This window comes from Macrobrachium rosenbergii, chromosome 27 (assembly GCF_040412425.1).
Source record: "Macrobrachium rosenbergii isolate ZJJX-2024 chromosome 27, ASM4041242v1, whole genome shotgun sequence".
NCBI lineage: Eukaryota > Metazoa > Arthropoda > Malacostraca > Decapoda > Palaemonidae > Macrobrachium > Macrobrachium rosenbergii.
In genome coordinates, this window is record NC_089767.1 from 36,541,843 (window position 1) to 36,567,691 (window position 25,849).

Consider the following 25,849-nt stretch of genomic DNA (forward strand, 5'->3'; position numbering starts at 1 on the left):
CGGTAGCCAAGTTAAAAATTTTTAGAGATATAAGGTAATACAGTATGTTGTTTGTATTGAAAAATATTTGAAAGCTTTGCAAAAGATAATCTCAGCCCCATTGAGTGTTTATTTAAAACTATTTGAAGGATTTTTGAGGGACAATCTCAAACCATACTCTGTCTTCTATACATCCTCCCTACTATGTTATGTAACGATTATGTCTACTGCTCATTATGATCCTCCTAGTGTACCATAGCCCTGAGTCTTGGTATTTTGTTGTCACAACTCTTGAGAACCTCATCCATGTTTGTTAAATGCCCACGATTGCTGCACACTGAAGCACGTTTTTCACCTGCATTATAAACTTTTTCCCTCAAGCATTGCAGTCATTCTGTTCACCACTGTCTCTATGACCTTTGGTGTGATGCCAGTTAGGCAGAACTAATCAATTAGTCCACTAGTCTCTTTTCACTTTAGTGGGATGCTGCTACTGTTCTGACTCAGTGTTGACACAAGTCAATGTATTAACTATGATAACATGATCCTCCGCTTCCATCCTTTCTTTGTGAACTCCTAAAGCATTCTGGGCATGATGAATCCCTTCAGAAAGTAAAAGGTGGTTCTGTACCATCAAATGCTGTTGGGGACATGCACTCCCAGTTTGAAGGGGGCTTCCATGATTGTTTCCTCTGCTCTGTCTTTTTGGTAATTAATTGAATGCCTTTGTACTGGGTCATGGCATCTCAAGATCCACGACCAGTTTACATACTGTAAATTCATAATTTTTGTGTTTTGCTGTAGTGTTATGGTTTCTGCTTGTTTTTTTGGTACTTTATGATCTCTTCCTTTGAATAGCTTTGGCAAGCACCTGTAGTGTACCAGGGGATAATGTTGGCTTTTATGGTATTCCAAATCTTGAGAAGGCTGCAACTGACAAGTTTGGAAATGAAGTGAGGTAACTCACTTCCTAAGTGGCCTGTGTTTGAAAGATCATATGCATTTTGAGTATTTGTACATTCTTAGGTTTCTAAAACCTGTAGAGGCTACTGTTGCAGATTGTGCAAAATATGTCAAATTTTGATTGAGCTTCTGACAAGATTGCTTTGTGTTTCATCTGTCTCTTCTCTCAGCTCCTGCCTAACTGTCCAAGCCTCTTTAACTTGACCTTGCTCTGATTTTCACCTCATTCAAGAATATATCATTAGGTTACTTCAATAAGAGTCTTGACATGTAACTCGGTAATACTGTACTGTATGCTTGTACAGTATACAGTACAATGATTACGTTGCTGAACTGGTGATTTTCTCATGATAAGTCAGGTCACATCTGCTGTAGGTTACAGTTAGTTATGTTTGACTTTAGTTGATATTTCTCATGTTTGCTTGAGTTCTTTGTTCTGCTCTTGTGAGATCTAGTTGATATTTCTCATGTTTGCTTGAGTTCTTTGTTCTGCTCTTGTGAGATCTAGTTGATATTTCTCATGTTTGCTTGAGTTCTTTGTTCTGCTCTTGTGAGATCAGCAGATTTCATGCTCATGTATCTGTGAATGTTGTGCAGTTACATATATTATTGAAGATTTCTGTTAAAGGATTTACAATGAAGGAAGGTTATTTGAGTCATCAGTTATTAGTTACCAGGTTGTTAAAATATGCTTTGTGTCAAGAACTGGTGTACGTAGCTTTCCGGAGTATAAACACTCATTCTCAGGAGGTGCCTTTTTGACACACTGCACAGTACCTTTATAAGTCTATTTTTCTTATTACAATTGAACTGTGGAATTGTTTTTTAGTGTAAATTGTTGATGTAAATACGTAGTTTTCCTGATTTTTACGGCTGTATTTATTTAAAATTTAATCTTATTTTCTACTGCCTTTATATTAAACATTTCATCTTATTTTCATATCTCTATTTTCTCTATATTGGCATTTTAGCCTGTGACTTGCTCACAAGTAAATGGCCATTTCATTATACAAAGGGAAATTGCACTAATGAAACAAAATTTTCACAAGGATATTGTATTTGAAACACTGTACTTAAGGTAATATGACTGAATGAATACCACATCCTATTAAACTCCCTTACCATTCCTGTACAAATGTAGCCTTGCAAAAACCTTGCCAGCACAATTTGCCAATAAACATGCTTTACTAGTCATAAGCCATAAGCCTCTATGTGATAAAGCTTACAGGACTATGAAATATGTTGATTTTGGCAAAACTTAAAAAGTTATCACATTTGTAAAGCTAACAGACACTGGTATGAAATAAAGAATAAGGTAGAAAGTCTTATAAAACTCAAGTACAGCAAACTCACTCTCTCTCTCTCTCATTCAAAAGCTGACAAGTTCCCCACCTAACATTACACAACCCTGTACTGTATGGGCTCTTACTGTGCTGACTGTGCAAAATTCCAAGTTTATAGGACTCAAAGTTTGTGAAGGGGTAATATCACTTGGGTTTCTAAAAGTGTGGAAAACTGCACTGACAAACTTCCACATAGGTGCATATCTAGACCAACTTTCATTATACTGACTTATATAGCTATAATCTTATATATAACTCTTATTTACACACAATAAGCATTCTAAAAATGCACACATTCTGTGAGTAATTTGTGCAGTTCGTTATAGTGTAAGTCTTATCATCCTAATTAAAGCTAGTATGTTAAAATTAAACGGTAATACTTAAATCATTAGTGTGTTCATTATGCAAGACTGAACCTTTTATAATGACCCTACACCAATTATTTTCTTTAAATGCCAACAGGCACATCCAAAATGTTCTAATTACAGTAATATATAAATAATTATACACCAATTACATTCTTTTTACGAAGTGATATGAAAATTCTAACATACGTCATAAACGTATTTCTTGGTCAGGCTTAATAATGTGACTTGTGAGATATATTTAGTGTCATTTCTTGATATAAACTACATCTTTACAGGAGATGATGAACATTAGTACATAAAGCAGTCCTATCACAGAAGGACACTCCTCAAGTCTTCAGCACTGAAGACAACTCAAGAGGTAATCTTCAGGCTTTCCATCTAACAATCTTCTACCCTGGCGGACTGCAATACAATCGACATGTTCTTGACCTGGGTTAGATCTGCGGCTTGAGAAGGTGCCAATAACACGTGCTTTTCGTTGCCTTTGTCTTCTCTTTGCTGTTCGTCTTTGCACTAGCAACTCCACCCTGGAAGAATAAATAACATACAATGAAATCATTAATTCAAGAGGCTCCTGTCTTGCAAGGTAAGTAGTAACTATTTATTAAAATTAAGTTTGGTTTGGCCAAAAGACTTGTGCTTGTAGGAAAAGAAAATTTAAAAATTTAACTTTATTCTTATTATGGTGCAATATTAACCATTCCATATATATCCTATAGAAATGACACTACATTTAACTATCCATACAACTTACAGACACCTTAATGTCCAACAGGCACTGTTAAATGACTATTGATGATCTACCAAGTAAAATATTGATTATGCTGGATACCTCTGCCTGCCACAGGAAACTTCTCATTTCATCTGCTGATTTTCTACAACATCAGTTTTGCTGATACAAGGTGAAGTGAGTGCTTCTCATTTAAGCTAGCTGCTGTATCATTTTCATGCTTTCTGAGTCAAAATAATGTTTTCTAATTAAAGTAACGTCATGGAACATGAATACTACACTATCAAGTAGTGCTTTGTGACATTTCACCCAGTACCTTATTTTTTAACTCTTTCATAACTACTGTTTTACTCATTGTTTTTTGTTAATTGTATTTGGTTTTTTGTTAGGCACATACATTTTTGTTTACAAGCAAATAACAAGGCAATGTTTCTTTGATAAGGTGTTTCTTTATTTGCAAATCCTTACTTATCTAGATAACCAGTGTAGTACTATCTAGCTGGAGATTGTAATCCTGTATTTATGATGTTGAATAATTTTTCCTTCATTCCCGAAAGTGTTGTGATCTTGATGAGCTGTTTGATGGTATTGGTTAGAGGGGCATGTTGGCTAGGGTACTCCCTACTGCTGTGACTGATATGGTAGTCTGTTCAGGTAAGGTGATGGCATCTGGTGGTCTGTCTCTCTCTCATTGGTGTTTGGCACCTGGTTGTGCCAGCTGATTTGTTTCTCATTATAATAGTGGGGAAAAATTCGGTTTCATGTATCATGTTGATGCCTTGCTTCTTTTCAAGTTCATGTAGTGCACAGAGAAGGCCCAGGCATCAGGGTATGGTGCTTGGTCCATAAATTTTGTTCTTTTTATTAAATTTTCCTATTTTATGCCTTTTATTATAATTTCGTTCTTAATGATTATAGATGGCCCCTTCTTTAAGGTTTAGTAGTAGTTATCCTGCTGTATGAGTGGTGACATCCTTACACTGGCCTTGCGATCTCATAGATGATGCTACTCTTCAAATATGTCTCTGGGGGAGCTGGGTTGTTCTTTAGAAGTAGACGTCTGTCTTCACATTCTCACATTAAATCAAAAGATTAACCTTATTTCCATGTATAGTGGAAGATCAGAAAGCTTGCAGGAAAATAATCAATGGAATTGTCTCCCAGTTGTAGAAAGAAATAAGATTAGGCTTAGAATTTACTATAAGAATAATAAGACAGTCGGCTACTTCTTAAGAACAACCCAGCTCCCCCAGAGATGTCTATGAAGAGTAGTGTCATGTACGAATTCACATGCCCAATGTAAGGATGCCACCATCATATATTGGATAACTACTCCTAAACCTTCAAGATGGAGCCATCTTTAATCACTGCGAACAAAATCATAATAAGAGACCTAAAAAAAAGAAATACTAAAAAGGACAAACTTTATAGATCAAGCGTCAGCCTGCTGATGCCTGGGCCTTCTCTGTGCACTAGATGAACTTGAAAAGTAGTAGGGCATCAACAACGTAAATTACAATTGAATTTTTCCTCACTTTTAATGAACATCAATCAGCTGGCACCTAACCAGGCACTAAACACCAATGAGAGAAAGAGAGAAACCACCAGATGCTATCATCTTCCCTGAACAGACTTTCATATCCTAGCTAGCACGTCGCTCCAGCCAATACCAACATATAGGTCATCAAGATCACAACACTTGGGGACTACACAGCAACATCTTAAATCTAGCTAGGAAAGAAGGAAAAATCATTAATTAATTATAAATATAAAGGATTACAATACTCCAGCCTAGATACTACACTGGTTATCTAGACAAGTAGGGATTTGCAAATAAAAAAACATTATCAAGGAAACTTTGCCTTGTTATATATTGTTTAAAATGTAAGTTCCTCGTAAAAAACCAAATACTTTAGTTTATACTGTACAAAAAATACAATTAAGTGTACATAGGGGGGCATAACCTGTAACCAATCAAAATTCAGTGTACCAGTTGACCTGCCAGCTGTAAACCACCAGCCTGCTATATGTACCTGTGTAATATGCATACTATCTTAATTCATTCACATTTTGTATCTCCCAGTGATGGCCACCAGAGCACAAGTCAGACGTAAGAGGAAGTAAAACTGCTATGATGGAACATCTTTCCATGATCTTGGCCAATGTAAATTAAAGCAAAATAAGTTCAAGAAGAGGTACCTAAAAGTTTTCTTGCCACTAGAGGATCTCATATGAGTGGTGGAAGAATAGAAACACCTGTAAGTAGTTATAGTATATTGTAAAGATAGCTTTGTAAATGGACTGCATTGGCAAGAGCATGCTTAGAGGAAGGCTTGTAGAGAGAGAGAGAGAGACGACTTAAATATTTAAGTGAAACACTTAATTTTTTAAGAATAATAATGTCATACAGTACAGTACAAGGCCTTCCATAAAATGACTACAGTAATTACTTTTAGGTTTCTGTTGCAGCACCAACCTGCGTATCATATTGTACTGGCTAATTTATCTAAACAACTTGCAAAAGAGAATGTTTTTCACTTTGACAGCAAGCCAATGAATGCTTCAACTGTAATGTTCACCATTTTATTGAAAGAAACACAGGAGCTTTTGTTATGGGTGAATCAAAGGATAAGTTACAGAGTTCAGAAACAATAAAACTGATGGTAGAGGTAAAAAGGCATCAGGCATATTTAAATACTTAAGGGATTTCTCATTGGAAGAGAGTATTTCATTCTAAACGACACTGTTAGAGAACTAGACTTACTTTGACTTTTCATCTGGCTGTTCAGCAGGTATTGAGGAGTTAACTGTGATAACCTTTGAAGTAAACTGACCTGGAAAGTAGAGGCAAAATCCTTACATACCTTATAATTAAAGTTTAAATATGACTGTAATGTATAAATATGTATTGTATACAAACATTACTGTCCTTTTTTGCTGTAATCTGTGTTTTATGGAGTTTACAAGGGCCATAAAAATACTACGTACCTGACAACACCATATGTTGATTAACAGTTTAATCCTGATCACTGATGAATGTAATAGTTGATGAGAGAAGCATTTTTATATATGGGATATGCAGGTGTAGAAATGATGATTTTATTGGAAATGGCAGTATTCCTGTTATGAAGGGGGTCAGTATGTCATCATTCTTGGTCCACCTTACTCTCACCTGTGTAGAGTCTGGTGGGCATATTCACTAGAACACTTGCTTGAGCGAGGGTCTCGGTATTAAACTGTCTGTGAAATTGGATTTCCCAATTCACAGACTGTCTAATACTCATGTGTTCCAGCAGATGCACCTACCAGACAACACAGGTGGGAGCTAAAAATAAGACTAAAAACAGTAGTGGATTGATTCCATATAAATGCACTTGTCACTCACCAACTGACCAGTGAGCAGGATTAAAGGATGTTGATAGGAATATATAGTTTTGTCATGCAAAGTGTGTTTTTATGGACCTATTAAACTTTTATAAATATACACATAAAATACCTGTAATGTACTGTTTTTCCTGTATCATAACTTCAAATGTATATGGCAAAATTTGAAAATGTGTAGAAATCTGACTAACTTGATTGCAAAGTGTAATGGGAAAAATATTTAACTGTATTGCACAGTAAAGTGTAATTGTTAAAGTAAATCAAATACAAATCACAGTAAAAGGCTCATTTATCATTTCTTATAACTCCATGGTTCTTTACTGCAGATTCAAAACACAAAAATTTATTTGGTAAACTGGATGTTTATTTGGTAAACTGGATGATAAACATAAACTATTAGTAATAGTAACTAGTACAAAAAGGGAAATCCAATATGCAAACAGTTACATGACACTGCAGTTCCTTACAGCATATGCAATGATTGCTGCAAAATTGGAATGAACTTACCTATGAGCCCTTGAGTATTTGGGGACATGATCTCTTCATCTTGTAAATAGAATCCCAGGTAGTGTTGTTCATCTTTCTTGGATCGTACTATGACAAAGTGGGCTTGCCCATCCCCAACCATTATATGCATATTTCTCTTTTTATATAAAACCACCATAACATCACCATACCTACAAAAGAGAATGTACAGGTAAATAAATCAAAAGACAAAACAATGCAAATCACTCTATCCTTTGGCTGACAATATCCAGGACACTGCTTTTCTGTTTAGGATTTTGTAATTATACCAAAGACAAATATGTCCTTAAACCTAGCTTAACAACTTAAAATGCTGTTAGCTAATTTAACAGTATGGGAGAGAAAGATGAAGAGCCATTTACCAAGGAAATATTGCATCCCCCATTTACAAAGAAAATATTGCAACCCATTATGGATCCCCAGGTTGTACTGAAAACAACTGAGAGTAGTTGCATATGATCTGCATATACACTATTTTGATAGAATAAATTTAACATTTTTCAAAAGCTATCATTGTTCACAGCTCTTACTAAAGGAGTAGCCATCCCTATGGGAGTCAGTATTTTAGTTCAGTGGTCCAGTCAAACTAATGATGATATCACCTAAAGAGTGATGAAGAACAAATTCTTCACATCCCCTGCCTGAAGTCCACGTAACACCTGATCCAGAGCAGCCATTTATAATTCTGAGAACCTGTGCCCATTTTAAGCCCAACTTGAAAGACACAGAAAGAAAGAAACAAAAGTAGACTCTATTACCAACCTGTTTTAAGAATCCCAAGCAGCTTATTGAGGTTATACACAGAATGCTATGTATATTCATACTCGTTTAATTAAAACACTGATAAAAAGATAAAATGGGTGTTACTTTAAGCTATACTTGCATTTTTCGTACTGTATATGCAATTTTTCCAAAGATGATGACATACTTTCTGAGGGCCAATACTGACTGCAATAATTAGAGTCAAAGTAGTTCTAGATAACCAATTTGTAGTTACCAACGAGTTTTTTATGTCTACAGAATTTAATAAGCTGAAAGTAACAGGTGCATTAACCATTACAACTGAAGCTTTTTAGATATTGGTAAAACTTTTGTTTTAAATTTCTTCTTTGTTAACCACAGATTTGTAAATCCAGAAGGCACTCTGATGCCAGTGCTCCTCCAAAAAAGACTGACTACTGTATGCCAAAATAAGTTCTGTAAAGAATTTAAGATAGATGCTAAGAAAATCTTTGCTTACTTTTTACCAGTACCATCTTTCCATGTTGTGTTAACACTACAGAGATTTTGGTCAACATGTCCTTGTCTGCTTGAGTGATCGCTGCTACCAGACTGCCTTGTGAAACGCCTTATACCATGGCCATAAGGATCTCGAGTCTGACGCCTTATTGTGTTCCTGTGTTCATGATGTGGAATGTAATCATCTGCAACTGAATTCATGACATAATGAACTTCTTCCTGAGATCTTCCATCATCCATAAGTAACCTTCTTGGTGGGTAAGATTTCAGTAGGGGATTTGCCACACTTTCAGGCGTTGTAGGGCTAATATTTTCGTGTGGAGCACTTGAACTTGGTGTGCTGCTTACTACATCCTGTTCCTCTTTATGTACATGAAGGAATGTTTGTCTGTCAGGAAAATTGGCCATCCTTTTCTTGTATTTCTTCCCATTTCTTTTGTAGAATGGCCACAGAGATTTTGTGATGTGATCAACCTGTGTTGATTAAAAGGTGGAAATTAAGCACAACCAGATATTTTGTCTGCAATATCTTGAGATACTACAGATAATTATTTTCCAAACTTCACACTTGAAATGAATTCAAACATTCTAAAATTAAACTACATCCCAGGATGTTCAAGAAGGAAGTCAGGAGAGCTATACAACATGGTACTGATAATGATAAAGTACTTTGCTAAGACAAAAATATCAAAGTCCATTATTTTACATATATTATGTAAATAAACTCAAGAAAATTAAAAGAAAAAATCTTTTCATCCTATAATTGGCACAGTTTTCATCCTATAAGTAGTACTATTTGTTTTCTAACTGATACTGTATTTGTAAGACTAGAATTTCAGCTAATTTTTTTTTTATGGTAAACACAGCTTCTCGTCTAATTACTATCCACCAAGTAAGTCAAAATTATAAAATGGAGTGAAATACAGTGAAATGTTTTGGGAAGATGGAACAAAAGCAAAATCAGCATAAACATCCAGAGCAAATTTGATATTTACATACTATCAATATTAAATTACAAAACTAATTATGCAGGTAGTCATTGCCCAGTATTAACAAGATCAACTAAATAAACAAGATAAATTTTAGAAAAACTGCAAATTAAGTTCAAAAACTGAGTTACCATTCTATTGTTATCTGGATAATCACGCAGTGCTCTTAAGCATAAGTAGTTTGTAATTAATTTCAATGACAAGATATAAATGTGGTTGAACAAATGAAAAATAATGTCAGGTGTGGTAGCTGGTCCTGATTCCCTATTACTGTAGTGCCTTAGCAATATATGAATAAATACATAAAGAAACAATACATTATATGAATATATAAGCAAACAATACTGTAATATTACTGGTGTGAAAAGTAAGTAAAAGAACACAGTAAAGAATTTAAGGTACCAAATCATATTTTCCACAGGTTACCCTCAAACGAGGAAGGACTGCAGTTTTTGATAATTCTCATATTCATCACTGGAACAGTGTATGGAATCATGAATTCCAGAGATTCTGAACTTTGTTCTTACCTTCACATTTCCATTATCATCAACACAGTCAACTTCCATATGAGTAGGTGTCAGTGTGATGTTCACATCGCCCAAGGCAATGAAGAGCTTAATTATATATGTAAGTTTTGGTTTGTGGACATCAGACATGGTCTGCCCGTTGACAATAATACCTGCAATGTAAGACACATTAAAACATGGACAAAGAAGGTTTAAAGACTTATCAAGCATTATATAGCAAAACACCACATTGTTATTTCAAAAAGACCTATGGAAATTTTCCAATACATTATTACTGATATATTTAAATAGGTCTTATTATCTTTATAAAACTAACTTAAAAAGTGAATATATATAGTCACTTTGGGCTGCACCATTATTATTATTCCTAGGTGAACAATCATTAGCATCTTAAAGGAACAAACCTCCTTTACATATTTATATGAGCAACTCTAGCATGGAGCTCTAATGTGGAAGATTTTGAAACTTGTGAAACTGATATAATCTGCACTTTACATAAAGCTGGTTATATGTAGTACTGTATAGTGTTAGATATACAGCCTTTCAGATGCAATTTACTAGTAACTTAAGATAAAAAAAAAGTGAAAACTTACAGATAAGCGCATTCACTTTCATCAAATTCACATGACATTGCATAGACCATCTTACCAGAACTTTTATCTCGTATGAGGCTGATGTAGGCACCATCATGGGCGTGATAATCAAAGCAAAGTGGCATATTAAGACCAGGTGGACTGACAACAAAGTGTGGATCCTGATCTACTGCAAAAAAAAATAGCATGCAAAGATAAGTTTTCCATCAGTAGCAGTAACTATATTTTCTCTAAAACTTCACAGTTTGTTTTCAGTATAACAAACATAAAGGCTAGTGATAACAGAATGAACAGTCTAAGGGAAAAAGTGCAATGTTGCAATGCAAGTTCAATCAAAATTTAATTTTAATTTGGTCAGCAGATATCTCTATAATTAAAAGTTTCTCTATTTACCCTTTAGAGAAACTCGACTGTGAAAAAAGAACTACATTTTCTGTAGACATAATTACATTGTATCCTACCGAACGTCTGATATGCGAGAGCCTGTTTTCTTGTTGGTCGCATGATACTGGGCGGTCCAACATAAGCAGCAGCTGGTCCATGGCTTACAGGAAGATGGGGAAAATCAACAGACGCAGAGTCCACTTCGTATTCTCCAGTCGCATCCCTGACCACCAGTGACGTCACAAGGGTCACAAACCTGAACTTTAGTAGGTTAAGTGTCTTAAAAAATAAATTCTGTTCCAGTCTTCTGTAAAAAAATAAACTCTATTCCAAACTTCTTAATCATGGTATTCAATGAAAATATACTTCATGAACTGTCTTACGAGTGTCTGTGCTGTGAAAAATACTGTACATTCATTTCAAACAAAACCGGATAAACTATACACCTGAATCACTCGGGAAATAAGTTTCTATTACTAACTGATCTCACTGAAGCATGATAGTTATACCATGTAAAATGGGTAAGGCCCAATACAGAAACAGTAAAGTAACATACTTTCACGGCAAGGTGTGTTGCTTGATCTAACAGTCTCTTCACGTGGGGATAATTGTCACTAAGCTTAGCTTGCTTTGTCAGATTCTGGAATGGAAAATAGAGGTTGTAATGTTGGTTAATCACATATCTATTCTGACCTTACATTTTGAAATTCTTGTGATATTTTCCTTTGATCACTGTGTAAAGTGAATTTTCTGCTAGAATACTGTCCTTTAGTGTGGTAGGATGAAAAAAATAATGCTTCAAACCTCAATAGTAAAAATAACGAGATGAAATTGACTAGATAACAGAAATTTATTCAACTTGTAATAAAAAATATTCTCCACAAATCACATTTAAACATTTCACCAGATTTAGATCCTTTGTCCTTAAAGACACCAAAAATTCTCATGTCTGTGTCTTAGATGCCATGTACAGACTGGCTGAGATGAAACGACCGCAAAGCAGGTTTAATATACAGTAGATTTAATTGAGAAATTTTCCTGCACTTCAGTATAAAATCTCAGGATAAAACAACAATTTTGAACCTTCCAGAGCAAAATGCTCAAGTTTCAGGTTAAAACAGCTTCCTTATTCTTTCTTTGACATCGTCATAATGAAACACCATCTAAGCAAAACATATATAAAAAAAAAAATAGTTGTAAACAACAAGACTCGTCTCACCTGAATTGTTACAAAAGCCCAGAGTCTCACAACCGCTGAATTGCTTATGTCATCTTCAGTCAGGGAAAAGTCTGGCTCATTGGTTTGCAGTGTTTGCAAATGCACCGCACCTGTTTGGCTCACACCTGTTACTCTTGGGTGGACATTCCTTACTCCAAACATCCTCCCAACAGCAATGACCTTTGAACGAATACGAAAGAATTGTGTTACAGTATATACTGTCTGCTCTTGTTGATAACTAGTTTTGCAATATTCACCACTTTTGGGTCAAATTTGAATTTGATTCTTCACATTTTCTGATAATTTTATGTATGTATCTTCAGTTTATGGTGATTTAATCTGTAAATTAAATCTTTTCAATGGTCAAGATAGTGGTCATGTTGTCTAATGCCTCTTGCTCCAGGCACAAATTTGCTAATACTGTACAGTATTAATTTTGTAATACTGCCATTCCTTTCTATTTAAGTTTACCTTCGACATTTAATCTACATTCTCTATGTTAATCTGGAAATACATTTTCTATAAACGAATAACAGTTTTAAGCAAGAACTGTATCAGGTTTCTGTATCCCATTGTACTCTATATGTACGTTACTCGAAGGTAATTAAAATAAAAATATTATAAAAAGATGCCTTAACTCAATAAGTAAAGATGCGAAGAGCGAACAGTCAGCAGACTATCTAGGGTTGCTTTAGAAGCTGTAAAAGCAGCTAACCTCTGTTTCTCATTTCTTCATCTTGATTTACAGTATTAAATGACGAGATAAGAAAAACCTATAGCCACTGACTTCCCCCATATGTTACCTAGTCTACAACGATTTATCAGTTACAAAATCTGCTGAAACAACTTCTTCCTCTTCAGTATAAAAACAAGCAAGGAGACACTAACCTCTCCTCCAGAATAGAAATTGGAATTTCCATTCTTGAAGACTGAAATTGGATCCACCTCATCTTCCGGATAGGTTATGGCGAAATCAGTCAAGATTGGGCGAGAGACCTCCCTGCAGAACCTTTCCAAGTCTTGGGCTAACGTCTTCCTGTTTTTCAAATGTCGAGCTGAGGCCTGACTGTCGGCTGATATTTGCTCTATCAAGCTGTTATGAAATAGAGTCGTGTTAATTACAAACTACTGCATTTTACTGTCTTGCTTTTATCTATCACACTTACTGTAAAAATAATAACTATCCTGTAAAACCACACTCAGCGCCAGTTGTAACGCCAGTTTTAGTAACCATAAATCAATCTGTAAAACCACAAACATCAACCATGCAGTGCTAGATGTACAACAGAGTGTAACAGTCTTACTTTTTCTTCTATGATCAATTCCAAAACTTTTTAGTTTTATTCTGCTGTGAACAAATTATGGAATGGCTTTACTAATCCTATAGTTGAATCGGAATTTCAGAGTAAATGCATTTCTACTGGGCAGACCAACATGGATCTTTCATAAATTATTATTGGCATCTGGGTTAAAAGAAAAGATTTCTCTATAATCAGGTTGGAACAGGGCTTGCATTGCAGTCCACCTCTTTAGCAAGTTGGATAAACACCAGATATGCACGAAGCTCATTATTTTCAACTCTGCCAATATTTACTTTTAATTCGTGGTTTAAACACCCAATTACAATGATGATACGAAGGAAACTGATCACCATGTAGATGTTTCCTTGTCACCAGAGACAAGTCAAAGAAATTTACTGAAACCTATGGGTAAACAGACTGATTCTGGTGATATTAAACCATATATTACTAATAAGAATCATAAAAAAATTAAAGTATGCCTTCACTGCACAGTAGTACTTTTGCACTTTACCCATATGAACTATAAAACTCTTCAGTTCACTTACAAGTATAATCCCATATTTTTTGTGTGATATCTTAAATACTTTGCAAAATAGAAGACAAATGGAAATATGATGAAAAAAAAGATTAAAAATACACGAACACACTACATAATTTATGAAGAAACTTTGTAAAAGGCTATAAAATATCAGCACAATAATATCTTACCTGAAATGGGTATCGAGCCCAAATCCAATTCCAAAGATAGGATATCCATTAATGTTGGAGTCACGGACATTTCTGCGAATAACTGATGGTTCTATGATACCTTTTGTTGGGTGCCCATCCGTAATAACCACAATCTAAAGGACATAAATAACAATCAAATTCTAGAATGTGATTATGATAGGAGATTCTGCGAATGTAATGTATGTATGTAAATGCAGTACTGTACTCTGAATATCTTAACATTAATTCTCATTAATCATTCAAAATTATATCTAAAATATATTCCATTAATCTAATTCCAGATGTAAATTTACTTGGGTAGGTAAAATGTAAACTTTTAACTCAAGCAATTGTTATGAATTTGGTAAAGGAATGGAATATTCGGTACTTTCAATGAGTCCGAATAAAATTTTGAAGACATTCTCTACAGGAAAAGTTTCTGCTTCAAGAGGGGTCAAAGGTAGAAAATGGAAAAATGAAGTCTTGAGTGACCCTGTTAATTCTCTTTACCTGTTTTATTCCTTACACCATACAAAATAAAACTCTTACCTGTCTGACAAGTGGAGAGAAGCTTCCTGTGAACTGATTGGCACTTTTCAGTGCCTGCATGTAGGCTGCATTCAAGTTCGAGTAACTCATAGGCTGAAGTTTCTTGATTCTGCGGAGTGCCTTACGATAGTGGGTTCCATTGAAGATACCCAAGGTGGCAACGTCCGATGAGAAGGCCAAAATCTGCGTGTGCATAGGAACACGTAAGGTCAATAAAATCACTGCCATGGCAAAACCTATTCATTCAGTCTCTTTACCTTAAAAATACATAGTCAAAGATATGAGATGCATAACATTATACAATCACAAGCAACAGAAAGAACTATGACTAGTTGTGTGGATTAGGTGTTCCTGTTATACAACTGTGTGAAAATGTGGGATTAAGACTTGAGTGTGCAGGGAGAATGGATAATTCGTGTGAGACTGGCAATCTGAAAAAACCCATAATACAGTACTACAACACTCATGCATAATAGATCAACACTTCTAGTATTCCATACCTCCTTCAAGAACACAACGTGTCGTTCGAGAGGGTTCACCTATTCTAAATGAAACATAATACAGTACTTATTGCGCACAAATGAGTTATTAAGGACACTCTCCAATAAAAAATTATTAAATTTATAAAAAAATAACAAAATAATTAAAACGAAAAGTCAAATCTTTACTTAGGACATTCCACCTTACCTCAAAAGAATCCGTAGCATCCATTGACTTAATGATTGCCTTCAAGCCATCCTTCATCTGATCCAGCTTTCCATGTCCCATTGAATTAGACACATCCAAAGCAAATACTGTGTGAGTCGCTAACTTGGGCATTTTCTCGTTGGCATCCAGAGCAATGAAGTGGTTGAAATAGTTTCCAGCGCGCTGTCAAAATGGGTAATAATAAATTTGGGGAACATCTGGGGAAATACTGTGTATAATTATTCTATATTAAACTTCCAACAAATTGAAGGTGAACAAGAGTTGAAAACTGATCCTTTATTAACAATTTATTTGCTTACTGTCACCCTCTTTGTCTTGTTTTTCTTAAATGAATTATCTTTTCCTTCCTCTTTGGTAATTTTCTTTAAACGTCTAACATTAATAAGCTTAAAACATACTACAGTACGTATGGTATAAGGTATATGCTAAATTTAGACATCAAGTTTGGTATTAACTACTTCCATTTTTCCTTGCAATTATTACATTGTTTCCTTCTGCAGTCTAATAGAGTACCATACAAAGAATTAAAAGCACATTTACGCTTGAATAAATACTGACAATGCTAATTAAATATTCAGGATGAGGTCCCATCCCTGCATTTCAGCAACGACTTCTCTCACAGTGGTTAAAAGTAACTTGTGGGTTCGCAGATATCAAAAAGGCATAAGTGAGTACCAGTATTGTTCCGCCGTTCCTATGGCTCTTGAGGTTGTAGGCGATGGTGAAAGTGCCGTCCACACCTCTCCCGGACCCATTTGGGGGACCAACGTGCTTGTAGTTCACCCTAACCTCGCCAGCATTCACAAAGGTTTCTGACACTGCGGAAAAAATGTTTCTAAATCACTCAGAAGTACACACATTTGGTAATGCCGTCTCACTGATCTATGCATTACTTTGTACCTTTTGCGCTTGTAGAATGCATGGTCCCTTTGCAGTATTCCACCATGTGGTGTATTATAAATTTCGTGCAATAAAGTTAATTATTATAGTTGTGTTTATTCATTTCCTAAAGATGCTACAGCAGAGGTGTATACTTGGTCACTGAAAGCACAAACCACTTCATTTAAAGCTTGCACTTAAGACTAGCCACTCATATGTAGAAAGTATACAAACAGCCCTGCACAGACACCTTGCATTTTATACACCAATTAAACAATATATACCTCCCTATCTAACTAGTGGTCTTATATTATTGACAATCCCCTTCAAGCACAGATTGGCAGGCTTCATAGAACACAGTTATATCTATCTTTGTTACAATTTAATCTAGCGTGAAATTTATAAACAGTGCGATCAAAATTGACACAGTTAAGGAAAACAGCGCAATTGTGGGAGATACCATGTTCACTAGCAAATTACAAAATCAAGTTTAGGAGATGGGGATTTTATCATAATCTTGGTGACTATAATTAACCTCTACCTTTCATGCAATTCCTTGTTCCTTACTTCTACACTAAACAAAACAACTTAACTTGAATTCTATTAGAAGCCACATCTAGTTAGCAAAACTGAAAATGATTTCAGTAAGGCCAAGAGCAGCCATTCTATTAGATCTCAAAGGGATGAGAGAAACATCATAATATAACATCATAATAACAATAAAAAGATTTACTAAGTGTAACAAGCTCTGAAAATGTAACATACCACGAGCCCCAGGGTTACCATGAAGCTCTTGGCCAGGAAGCTCAAGAATACGATAGTCACCAATTGGTTCTTGCCCAACTATGTGGATACTAACTTCAGCTTCAGGAATCCTCTGAAAATTAGAAGCAGAAGCCTTGAAATCTAAGGATATCCACAAGGTTTACACTCAATATTGCAGTTTCATCATTCTTCAAGCTACTTGAAAGAAAACAGTTACTGTTCTAATTTATTGACACAAATGATGTAATATGTTTAAAATCAGTGGGATTTTGGGCCTTGGAGTGGTAACAAACACCGCGAAACCTGAAGTTCTGATACCCCAAAAAACCTTCCAGATTTGACTGGGGTAAAAACAAAGGCCTCAGACTAAGGACAGTCAATCCCACTGCATAAGGTGATGTCCATGACTTGCACGAGTTCGGTATTGCAAGTTGGGATGAATGTCGTGAGAAACAAATGGAAATACAGAACAGAAACAAAAAACATATGAGAGAAGAATTCGAGACGTTAAGAGGTTATTGTGTTATTGCAATTACATATATGGAAATGTATGTGTAATCCCTGAAAAGGTTATTTCATGAGGACACCTTCAAAACCCACTATATAAAATTACTGAAAGCTACATAACACATAAACAGGTCAGTACTGGTAACAATAAAAAAAAATTGGCTATAAGAAACATGCACAATTTTATGAATACTGAATCGTAGCAAAGGAGCATAGTTACCATCCCAGGACGTATATAAATCTTGTGGATATAGTGTCCGTTGACCCGTCGAAGAGGCTCTTCATATTTGACGTAAAAAGTCACTTTCCTTGAGACAATGTTGGCGCTCACCCTAAACTCTTTCATCCCGCTGAAATGATATGCACAAGAAGTTACCAATAAAAAACTTATCCATTGATCAACACAATATATCAATAGTACTGTAGTATCAATTAGATTCCCTCTCTTTATAGTTACAGACACAAATTTAGACTGCCTAGCTCATACAGTTGCTGATAAATTTGGAAATGATGTATGAGCTTGTAATGAGAAAATACAGGATAAATAACCTATAATACAATTCGAGCTTTTAAGTAGGAAAATGAAGGAAGATGGAAATAAACCTAAAAATATTCTGCGTCAGGAAAAATGGGTGTTTTAATCCTGTAGGAAGACAGAATCCTTTCTTGTATGTTGGATGACAGAACTTGGGGGTACAGAAGTTGGTAGAAGACCCCAAAACTTCAGGGGATTTACTTAATAACAAAAAGCCATTCACGAGTGAACAACAAAGCCAGCATTTTATATCATGTCTCATAATCCAGGCACAGTCGATGCGAACCCTCAGCATATATGTATCAAAATATGCAAATATAATACACTGCATGAAACAAACAAGAGATGAAGGGTACTTAATCAAATGAACAAATGAGGTCAAGCTCTGTTTTGTGCCTGTTTGGTCACGTGTCTAGTCACGTCGAGCAAACAAACAGACGGACAACATACATTTCTCTCGGTGACTGACAGCAAGCAACTTGAAAGCACATTAAATCAATCACATAATGCTTGTCGTATCTGTGGATAAACGATCTTCAAGAGGGTCTCCCTCTCCCTCTCTTTCTCTCTAATGAGTACAGTCAAAATAAATTCCATGCTTGAATAAATATTGCCTTTCCCTTCCATGCACAGAATCTCACGAGGGATCCTGAAAGGTTCGTAGGACCTTCTTGGAAAAAGGATGACCCCGTCAGTGCTATGCTGCATATCCTTCCAACTAAGGGAAGTATCTGACACACCCTTCCTTGGTAGGAGAGAGAGAGGAAAGAAAAAAAAAACTGGGACACCTCAAGGACTTCTATTATCCTTTTTAATTTGCTCTTTTACTTCTTCTTCTCCCTCTTATCTTAAAAAGGTACTTATGGTGGTCTTTATCCACTCCTTCGGCTGCCACACTGCAGCTGAGCACACAACTTCGTGCCAAGGCTCGCTCGCGCGCGCTGCATTCCTTCGGATGGGGGAGGAGGAGGAGGAGAAGGAAGAGGGGAAAGAGAAAGAGAAGGAGGAGGAGGAGGAGGGACGTGGCTCTTGTTGGACAGGGAAATAGATGGCTTTTAGCGTAATAAAGAAGATTTACGTCGCTCTACCACCGAATAAAAACAGCCATCTAATGTAATGCTATCAAAACAAAATGTCACGAATGAAACCATACGATCTCTCTGCATCTTCACAAAGTACATAAACACTACACCAAGGTCTCCTCCACGCGTTCAGGATCAATCCTTACGTCAACAGACACAGGATCAAAATTCCTCTGAGGGGAAAAATAAGATTAACTGCTTGCGTTTACTTAACTGGTTTATAGTCAGTCATATGAGTTGGGTTCGATTCTCGCCAGACAAGCAAATCTGCGACAGTCTGTTAAAATCCTGTTTCTCAAAAATTTCAGACAAGCCTGATGACAATTCAAAATCATCTTGTACAGTAAAATAGTTATGTTTCTGATATCAAACTGACACACATTACCTTTCCTTGTGTTATCACAATTTGGTGGGATACAAGTTTTTGTTACGGTACTGTACTTTTGGGTTACGGTACTTTTCTGTGAAATATTAAATTATCACGGATACCAATGAAAAGTCAACTAATTCGCGAAAGCTGTGTTTAATTCTTTAGGTCTCGGACAAAAAAAGTAATGAATAAATTTTGATAAAACTTTCAGGATACATTCATGGGGTGATGCCCCACAGATTATCAACTTTTTGTTAGATATCGGTGAAAACTTACTTTTTTTTTGTGCTTATCTTTTCATTATTAACGGGGACAAATGAAGTCGAGAATTCCAGCACACCAGGTTTTGTACTCAAATTCAATCAGTTGCTCTGGCAGAGGTTTGCAATCGTTCGTTGCTCTCTCTCTCTCTCTCTCTCTCTCTCTCTCTCTCTCTCTCTCTCTGTTTTTATGGTTGGTTAAACAGAGAAATCTTTTCCTGCATTTGCTATTACAAGGTAAACTCAAGTTTTATTATTATTATTATTATTATTATTATTATTATTATTATTATTATTATAACTACTTAAACTGTTACTCGAAGTATAGCAGCAGATGTTACCCCTTTGAAAATGATACAACTGACAAACTTTTAGCTCATAACTTTGACAGAATGTCTACTTCAATCTTTTACTATACATATGTGAGTTGGTTTCACATGAGAGGGCAGGCAGAAAATTACACTGTGCAATTATGTCATAAACATGTCATCTCTGAGCGACTGATGTCACGTCGAGTACCTCGCTGAGATGATAAATGACATCCTTTTAGTTAGCATGATATAAACAAATATTGGAATGAAAATTAATAAATAAACAAACAGGCAAATAAATTAACACACAAATAAATAAATGAAACGGATTATGACCTATAATCATATATACTATTCATTGAGACTAATATTACCAACTAAAGTGTCATGACAAGTGCAAATATGGAAATGAATCACTTTTGAGAAATATGAGAAATGAATCACTCAAGAAAAAAACTGAAGTGGTCTAAAAGCAAACTAGAAGCAAGAAAAGTAGAGAGAGAGAGAGAGAGAGAGAGAGAGAGAAGAGAGAGAGAGAGAGAGAGAGAGAGAGAGAGAGAGAGAGAGAGAGAGAATATCAAAGTAAGGTCTATAAAGTAAACTAGAATCAAGAAAAAACTGTAAGAGAGAGAGAGAGAGAGAGAGAGAGAGAGAGAGAGAGAGAGAGAGAGAGAGAGAGTATCAAAGTAAGGTCTATAAAGTAAACTAGAAGCAAGAAAATGGAGAGAGAGAGAGAGAGAGAGAGAAGAGAGAGAGAGAAGAGAGAGAGAGTATCAAATTAGGTCAAGAAAAAGAAAAAACTGAAGAGAGAGAGAGAGAGAGAGAGAGAGAGAGAGAGAGAGAGAGTATCAAAGTACGGTCGACAAAGTAAATTAGAAGCAAGAAAAAGTAGAGAGAGAGAGAGAGAGAGAGAGAGAGAGTCGACAAAGAAGAGAGAGAGCAAGAAAAAGTAAATTAGAAGAAAAAAGAGAGAGAGAGAGAGAGAGAGAGAGAGAGAGAGAGAGAGAGAGAGAGAGAGAGAGAGAGAGAGAGAGAGATATCAAACGAAGTAAGAACCATAAAGTAAAGTAGAGTCAAGAGAAAGGAGGAAGTGTCAGCAGCCTTCCTCCTTCCGTCTTGCAACAGAACCCTAGGTAAATCGTCCTGTTTACAAAACATGAGGATGGCAACTTTCAAACCGAGTTTCCCAGGGATTTCTAGGTGGATTTTAGGCTATACATATCCAAAGTGCTAGTGGGCGCAAGATCAGAAACCCAGTGTAAGTGGTGTTAATGCTTATAGTACTGCTGGGTAGAAGTGATACGTTTTAAAATATATATATATATATATATATATATATATATATATATATATATATATATATATATATGTGTAATGTGTATATAAAGCATCACATATTCATCAAATACAGATCTACTAATAATGCACGGTTATTTAAATAGAAACTGGATATATGTATTAAGTATATACGGTACATAAATACCTGTGCACATTATCAGAACACGTACATGCCTAAATGTACAGTATATAATATAGGCGTGAATATCAATGGGCATATATACAATACATAAATACATACATACATACACACACACAGTATGTAGAACAGCACGTATGCAAAGCTGCCAGCAGGTTGTTTCCCGGGACGAAAAACGAACGGAGCTTGACATTCGCCGTCACATAAATTCAGGAGATGCAACAAACAAGGAAAAGGAATTGGGTCGATGCTTCTTCTTTGTGATCGAGAGAGAGAGAGAGAGAGAGAGAGAGAGAGAGAGAGAGAGAGAGAGAGAGAGAGAGAGAGAGAGAGAGAGAGGTTATAGTTATAATTATTTTGAACAAAAACGGAGAGAGAGAGAGAGAGAGAGAGAGAGAGAGAGAGAGAGAGAGAGAGAGAGAGAGAGAGAGAGAGAGGTTATAGTCATAATTATTTTGAACAAAAACGAAGAGAGAGAGAGAGAGAGAGAGAGAGAGAGAGAGAGAGAGAGAGAGAGAGAGAGAGAGAGGTTATAGTCATAATTATTTTGAACAAAAACAGAGAGAGAGAGAGAGAGAGAGAGAGAGAGAGAGAGAGAGAGAGAGAGAGAGAGAGAGAGAGAGGTTATAGTCATAATTATTGTGAACAAAAACGAAAGGTCTTGCCCAAAGAATTAAGTTATTCATTTTATGTTACCGTATCATGTTTAATAAACAAAACTGTTCATACGATATTGTGTGACTTTTGTTTTTTTTTTCTCGTCCTTGCATTTATGTTGTGACAGTTCGGTGATTTGCGTTCTTATCGTACTTGACTGAAAATATATGATAATGCGATTTTGTACTCTGAGCTGCATAAATATCTGGATATGAAGAATCTTCAAGTTTCTTAAGCCATTCTTGAAAGGTCAGTATTCATCGCCTTCCATTAGAAACACTGCCAAGGTATATTGCAAGAGGGTATTGTCATTTTCCTTTGTAGACCCTCTCCACTTATGCATATTAACCTCCTCTCTCTCTCTCTCTCTCTCTCTCTCTCTCTCTCTCTCTCTCTCTCGTATGGACACTGGAAAACTGATGATTCTACGTTCGCTTGCGTTTCTTGTGATTATAAATTCCTTGAGGAAGGTTAAAAAGTCTTTTCCCAACACCCGCTACCGAAAACATTGAAACAACAATAATAATTATATTCGCCGTATTATTAGTATTATTATTATTATTATTACTGAGTCAAGCTTCTGCGCAAGCGCACATACCAGCTTCAGATAGCTTCTCACTCAGTAAGGATCTAAACTTACCTCTGTTCTACAATAACAGCATCCTTAGGCCTCTCCTTAGACACCTGGTAAGACCTGCTGGCTATAGGCTTCTGCTTGACACTGCTCGTGAAGTTCGTACCGTCTATCTCCCTGTTACGAAACACAAAACAACAACATTAACTACAACATTAGTATTTCTAGCCCACGTAAGGCAGTATGCTCCATCCACAATATATAACCAGGTAACTAAATGTGGCCTGAGGTCGACAAAATGAATTCGGATAAAATGAATATGCGATAACAAGCGGAAACTGCATTATGAACTATTAAATGACAGAGCTTGATAGATTATTATTATTATATATATATATCAGCATCAGCGTCATGAATGAGGTATGGATTAAGCCTTAAGCTACATCTACTATATACGAAGGAAGTCAGATATCAAACTACAAAACTGACTGCAAGAGTAGGAATAACTTGCATATACCACAAGTGAGGTATCCTCTCCAGAAATAATGGTTCAGAGCAGAAAGTTTTGTCAACAGGAATAGTTTCAGCTGCTTTACACTTCAAAGTTTATGAGTTGATAAGATAAAATTTGAATTCTCAGACATAATACTTACATTTTAATTATCTTCTCTCGTTTAATTGCAAATTGTAACAGTAAACATAAATATAAACCATGAAGAAAAATGATTTACAATATGTATGTATACACAATTACATATACATATAAATATATTATATTATATATATATATATATATATATATATATATATATATATATATATATATATATATATATATATATATGTGAATGCGCGCGTGAATGCTGCATACAGCTGTTGTATTTATATGAAAAGAAATAATAAGGAATAAAGTTCAAACAAATCAGCAAAAAAATCAAATAAATAAATAAATAAAAGCCATGAAAGCAAAATCATCAAAGAAGAATAAAGCTCACATCACAAGCGACGACAGAAAGGCAGTCTCGGGCAGGGTCATCTTGAACGGGAGGGTTGTCGGGTGGGGGTCGGTGTTCATGACCGTGGCCTTGACGTAGGTCTGGGCGTATCTGTGCTCGATTCTGGAATAGACGCTGTAGTCGGTGATGACGCCGGGGGCGGAGTTCGAGTCCTGGAGGGGAAGGTAACGTCAGTTCGGACTGGCACCAGTAATAGGGCTTTAAAAAATTAACATAATATAGTTTTTACAAAACTCCGTGATACAAATGATTGTGATGATGATTATGATGATATGAACAGCTAAAATGATGTCTACGTGTGCTGACAAAAAATAAATGGTCGAACGGATTCCACTTACACTATAATCTATAGTTATGTCTTATCATATAAACCGTCAATATATAATTATATATATATGTGTGTGTACGTATGTATGTATATGTATATACGCTGGATCTTTTGTTTCTTATACATGTTTATTTTCTTATTTCATTTACGTCCGGCGTCAATGATCTCAGGAGCCAGTTTAACAGTTAAGTATACCTTAGTTTAACCAGACCACTGAGCTGATTAACAGCTCTCAGAAATATAAGTAACTCAATCGTGTCCGTGTGGGAATATATGTGTGTGTTGAGCCTTTGATAAACAACTGAATAGGATATAACTAAAAATGGTAAATTCGTAATTTACTAATAATTCGAAGCATTGATTCTCTAGTGCTGATACACAACTGACTAGGATATGAATAGAGAGAGTAAATTTGTGATTTATACACAATTCGAAGCATTTATTGTGTACGCTGTCGCTTAGTGTGTCTTCAACATCTGCTCCCCTAATTTCACTTCATTCTTATCCTTCCCCTGCGTTCTTCACTTGCTTAACCCCTTGTCCTTCATAAGAGAGGGACTACAGAACACTCGAATATTTGGCAGACGACAAATGAGGAGAAGATGACTCTTTCCAGTTGTTACAACAACTTGCGTTCTGTGCAACCCCGGGACTCCTAAAAAAATGGCTGCTTGCTTGCTTGCTTGCTTGCTTGCCCCCTGGCTGCTTGAAGGGGTGGGGTATGGGGTGAAGAGCCCACCCCACCGGCGGGCCGACCTCTTTCAACTGCCCGTGTGATTTATGGCGGGGTGCTGGACACAGAATAAGAGACCATTAAAAGCTGTCTCGTGTCCTACTTGGATAAACAGTCTTAAAGGAACGACGCCATTCAAAGGAAAGCGCTCAGACCGAGAGCTTTGGAAACTCACTCGAGAAACGGCGCTTGCATGCAAACGTTCGCGCAAAAAACAACTGCGTAAATACGGTTTTTCAATGGGAAGTGCGCTTGAGAACTATCATAAACGCTCTGGTACGCATTTTAGCGAGACTCGTGTGCTCATAGAGAAATATATTTCCTTTATTTTTAAATCCCCTTTTCCACACAAAAAATTGCATTGCTAAATTTTAATTCCCTCTCCAGACCTGGATAACGATAATCACCTGTAATTACTGGAAAGCCTGCAGTCAGGTAGAAAGGTTAGGTTAGGTTAGGTTTTGTAGCTTCGGCTGAAAACCTTCGGAATTATTTCCCATTCCGTTTATTTTTGATTTCTGTGATCTTCTTTTGTCGTGTCATTCTGGTTTTTTATTATGGTCCAAACGTTTTCCAAAATACTCACTGCCTGATTTTTGTCAAGACCATGGTAGGTAAGACATTCACACGTACGTATGAGTGAATAAATCATTAGTATGCATAAATATACAAATTAATTTTTATGGCATGTATAAGTGAATAAATCATCAGTGTACAGTAAACATATAAATAAATCTTTATGCTGCACCAGTTAAAAGCTAAAAAAAACTCTTCTGATAAAACATAATCATACGTCACTGTTTTCACTCCTTTAATGAAGTGCTTAAACCTAACCTCTTCAAAGGA

At 35.9% G+C, this 25,849-nt stretch overlaps 1 protein-coding gene and 1 long non-coding RNA gene across 9 annotated transcripts in view; one reads left to right on the forward strand and one right to left on the reverse strand.

Annotated features, from left to right (window-relative positions):
- Nucleotides 1-1,981: 1,981 nt before the first annotated feature.
- The window catches only part of LOC136853642 (inter-alpha-trypsin inhibitor heavy chain H2-like), a 245,366-nt gene continuing 221,498 nt past the window's right edge, over nt 1,982-25,849 (reverse strand). For 2 of the 7 annotated variants that reach the window (XM_067129473.1, XM_067129475.1), the window contains exons 6-23: nt 23,922-24,094; nt 22,993-23,103; nt 17,881-18,010; nt 17,154-17,265; nt 16,185-16,327; nt 15,489-15,671; nt 14,802-14,984; nt 14,253-14,386; nt 13,132-13,336; nt 12,244-12,423; nt 11,581-11,664; nt 11,090-11,285; nt 10,696-10,809; nt 10,048-10,199; nt 8,533-9,005; nt 7,275-7,444; nt 6,148-6,217; nt 1,982-3,180 (exon numbers count right to left, since the gene is read on the reverse strand). In XM_067129473.1, the coding sequence (XP_066985574.1) occupies nt 2,988-3,180; nt 6,148-6,217; nt 7,275-7,444; nt 8,533-9,005; nt 10,048-10,199; nt 10,696-10,809; nt 11,090-11,285; nt 11,581-11,664; nt 12,244-12,423; nt 13,132-13,336; nt 14,253-14,386; nt 14,802-14,984; nt 15,489-15,671; nt 16,185-16,327; nt 17,154-17,265; nt 17,881-18,010; nt 22,993-23,103; nt 23,922-24,094 (3,006 nt within the window). In that variant the 3' untranslated portion in view covers nt 1,982-2,987. The remainder of the gene's footprint in view (nt 3,181-6,147; nt 6,218-7,274; nt 7,445-8,532; nt 9,006-10,047; nt 10,200-10,695; nt 10,810-11,089; nt 11,286-11,580; nt 11,665-12,243; nt 12,424-13,131; nt 13,337-14,252; nt 14,387-14,801; nt 14,985-15,488; nt 15,672-16,184; nt 16,328-17,153; nt 17,266-17,880; nt 18,011-22,992; nt 23,104-23,921; nt 24,095-25,849) is intronic. The other 5 variants (XM_067129477.1, XM_067129478.1, XM_067129479.1 and 2 more) reach the window with 3 other exon arrangements.
- LOC136853643 (uncharacterized) lies at nt 3,102-6,375 on the forward strand. 2 transcript variants are annotated; one of them, XR_010857517.1, is made up of 3 exons: nt 3,102-3,239; nt 3,429-3,560; nt 5,467-6,375. It is a non-coding gene; the product is annotated as an uncharacterized lncRNA (long non-coding RNA). The 2 variants fall into 2 exon arrangements; XR_010857518.1 differs by having other exon boundaries at nt 3,429-3,555; nt 5,467-5,601.